Here is a 3,738-nt window from a genome sequence, read left to right as displayed (position 1 = left end):
ATTTTTGCAATAGGACAACTCTACCTATATAGATATCCATAATAGTTTATTGGCAATCAATCCAAATGCAAAAATATATTTATTGATAATAATACATATCTATCTTGGGACCTGGTCATTAACTAATGAGACAATGTCCATTCATGTTTCATTTGCCAGAAAACGTGATGCACTAAAACCTAAATTCATGGGGATGAAGAAATGTAATCCTCCCCCAGAGTAGAAAGGGGAGACAGCTATTGACATACAGATACACAATAAACTCAAAGGGTAAGGAGTTTCACTTTTCATCCATGGTTGTATGGGTTTCTGTCCTGACTGTTAAGGCAGCCGGATCTCAAAACCCTCGGGAAATCTAAGTAAAGATGAGAGGATAAGTAGGTAGGGCAACTAGAATACAGGAAATGAAAAAAACTGAATGCAATTAAACACAATGCTGACACATTTTGAAAAGTATAACTAATACCACTGAGTGACTTGTGTAGAAACTTGGAAATGGGAGTCTAGTTTGCTGTGCTCATGTTTGTTGAAAACAAAATAGAATATTCTATTTGAGGGGAAAAAACGTGAAAAGAAGTGTCCTCAGTGAGACCCTCATTAAAAAATACCATAAATGAAAATCTAGCCAGACGTAGCAAATATTTTTACCAACCTCACAACGGCATTCCACAAGATATTTTTAAGACCCCAGATTCACGTTGCTTATTACTTATTTTGAAATAAAATATGCAGACTTTGCACACTATTTTCAGGAGAAAATCCTTCTCTTACATCTGATCAGGGCATCTTTGATTTCCTTATTTCTCAGACAATAGATCAATGGATTTAACATGGGAATCACTATAGTGTAGAAAACAGAGGCCAGCTTGCCTTGGCTAAGAGAATCATCAGAATTGGGGCATAAATACACAAAGGTGGCTGAGCCATAGAGAAGACTCACTGCTGCCAGGTGAGAAGCACAGGTGTTGAAAGCCTTGGACCTGCCTTCAGCAGAACTCATCTTCAGAATGGTGGCAACGATATATCCATAGGATATCGTGATAACCAGGACAGAGGTCAGTCCATAGATCACTGTCAGCAAGGAAAATAAAACGTCCATGAAAAAGGTATCAGAACAAGATAAGTTCACTAGTTGTGGCAAGTCACAGTAGAAATGGTTAATGATATTTGGCCCACAGAATTGAAGCTGAAGTAAGCCACAGAGCTGGGTTAATGAGCCCAATGATCCAGTTATGGTCGATCCAATAAACAACTGTAGACACAGGGTTGGGGACATGATGGCTGTGTAAAGTAGAGGGTTACAAATGGCAGTGTACCGATCATAAGCCATGGACACAAGAAGACAGCTTTCAATCAGACCAAAGGTAGAGCAGAAGAAGTACTGCGCAGCACACCCCACAAAGGAGATGGATTTCTGCTCCTGGAAGAAGTCTGAGAGCATCTTGGGAGTCGTGGAGGACACATAGCATATGTCTAAGAAGGCAAGTTTGTTGAGGAAGTAGTACATGGGTGTGTACAAATGAGAGTCTATCTTGATCAAGATGCTAAGACCTAGGTTCCAGAAAACTGTCAGAAGGTAGATGCTTAGGAATATTGAAAAGAGGACGAGTGTGAGCTTTGGAAATTCAGAGAATCCCAAGAGGATGAACGTGGTAACAGTAGTTCTGTTTCTTCCTTCAGCCGTTGCCATGACGCTCCTGAGATCTAAGGATCTTTGTTATCTCGGTATTCTAAGGCTTTTGAAAAGTAATAGAACATTTCACCATTACTCATTTCTCCAGCTTAAAAGAGAACAAAGAAGCTTCCTCCAAATGTTTATTTCTTACATTTTTGGAAAAAAATAACTTAGAACCTAGAAGCAGAGGAGAACGTTCAATTCCGTGTAGTGCTCGACTTTCAGTGTTTTAGAAATGATATTATATTTTTGTTGTTCTTGGAATTACTATCTCTGGACTTGACTCTGAAGCACAAATTATGTATGACAGAACAAAATATGGCTCAGTCCATCATACCCTTTCCATAAACATCATTGTTATGTTTCAGCACATCATTGCAGACAGAGCATTTCCATCTTTTTCATTGTTTCCCTCATTTTCACTGACTTTCTATTTGATAAACGTGATGCCCTCTAATGACTGGACTTTTTGTAGACATGTCCAAGGTAAGCAAGATAAAGCCTTATCATCTTGGCTTCTCAGGAGCATCTCTTTGGAATTATTTCCAACGTTGACTTGTTCATTCTTCCTGAACTCCTTGGTATGGTCAGTGATCTTTGTCAACATCACCCTTCATGTGCATCAGTTTGCCTTCTTTTGCATGGTGTATCTTTTTCCTGCATAGGAGATGATTAAAAAGACCAGAGATGGGTAACGTTTACCTTCATTGTCAAGGTGGAATCTTTGCCTTTTACAAACCTTAATCATACCTTTTGCAAAAGATTATACAAAGGAGCTTCCAAAAGTCATGGAGTAGTGCCACTATCTTTTCGTTTCATTTTCCATGCATTTTGAAGCCCCTTGAATTATATGGAAATCATATATTAAATATACTATATTAAAATAGTATGTCTCTTAAGGTGGAATACATTCAGATGGGGATCAAAATTAAGCCTGTGCAAGATTAAAAAATTGAAAAATGAAGCTACACACCATGATGTATTAACATGGAGCACAATCTATACAGACTCAAAGCAAAATACTGGATTAAATATTTTAGTATTACTGTCAGATACGTGAACTTGTTGCTGTTTTTTAAAGCAATTTTTGAACTCACAATAAGCACTAGTTGGTAATAGGATTCAGTAATTTAGGAAAACAGTGAGTCTGTTTTTAGTATTAGAGATCCTTGACAAACTGAGGAACCTGGCCATAAATTATTTCATAGACCTCAGAGATCTAGAATAGTGGGCAAATCAAAGTGGAAAATCTAATAAAAGAACCTGGGAGTCCAGTTGCTAGCCTATAGCTTCACTGGATTACATAGTAACATAACTCAATGGTGACATAGTCATTATCCCACAGAGCATCAGAAAATTTAGCTACAAGGCCCTGGTTTTTTTTGAAAAATGAAGTTGATATGAATTGCCCAAGGAATTTGTAGTTACACCTTCTTCACACTCTTAGGAATGTCTGTTATTCACAGTTCAATTGCACACTCCTTAGTGTCCAGGAAGGGAGTCCTGGTGGTGCAGGGCTTACACGTTGGACTCCTGACCTCAAGGTCAGCAGTGCAAGCCCACTGGCATCTTTGTGGGGGCAGTTTTTGCCCTGAGGGTCATTTTGAGTCAGATTTGACTCAATGGGAGTGAGAGTGAGTGCTTTCTGTATTCATGAAACAGCTCCAAAACTCCCAGCATGAGCTGTGATTAACGTATTAAACAAAATGCAAACACCATAAAAAGATACAAATTAGTCAGACATAAAGAGATTCAATGAGACTAAGAAAAATTTAGAAAGGTGGTCATAAAATTCAAAAGCCATGGAGGATTTTAGTAGTTTCATGATATAAGAAAGAAGATTTTCTTCACATGATAAAGGTTGTCCACAAAATTCTACATTAGTCAAGTCATTCATTGTGAAGTAATGAAAATGTTCCTTGTGATTGAACCATGGCTGTCTTCACAGTTATTCTTCATTGTGCTGTGGGTCACACCCAGAAAGGTAAATAAAATATAAGGAAGAGAGAAGCAATGGGGTCATTATACACAGATGATGTGATAGTAAGAAAAGAAACATTAAA

General features: G+C 37.9%; 1 protein-coding gene across 1 annotated transcript; it reads right to left on the bottom strand.

The window, feature by feature from the left end:
- Nucleotides 1-748: 748 nt before the first annotated feature.
- Nucleotides 749-1,690, bottom strand: LOC142446297 (olfactory receptor 5AN6-like). The gene has a single exon (XM_075548062.1). It carries the CDS (start codon nt 1,688-1,690, stop codon nt 749-751), a length of 942 nt encoding a protein of 313 aa, XP_075404177.1.
- Nucleotides 1,691-3,738: the final 2,048 nt, after the last annotated feature.

This window comes from Tenrec ecaudatus, chromosome 4, assembly GCF_050624435.1.
Source record: "Tenrec ecaudatus isolate mTenEca1 chromosome 4, mTenEca1.hap1, whole genome shotgun sequence".
NCBI lineage: Eukaryota > Metazoa > Chordata > Mammalia > Afrosoricida > Tenrecidae > Tenrec > Tenrec ecaudatus.
Note: the sequence above shows the minus strand (reverse complement) of the source record. Positions and strands in the feature narration are given on the sequence as shown.

Coding starts and splice junctions, on each gene's coding strand:
- LOC142446297 (XM_075548062.1), bottom strand. CDS start 1,690: ATGGCAACGGCTGAAGGAAGAAACAGAACTACTGTTACCACGTTCATC.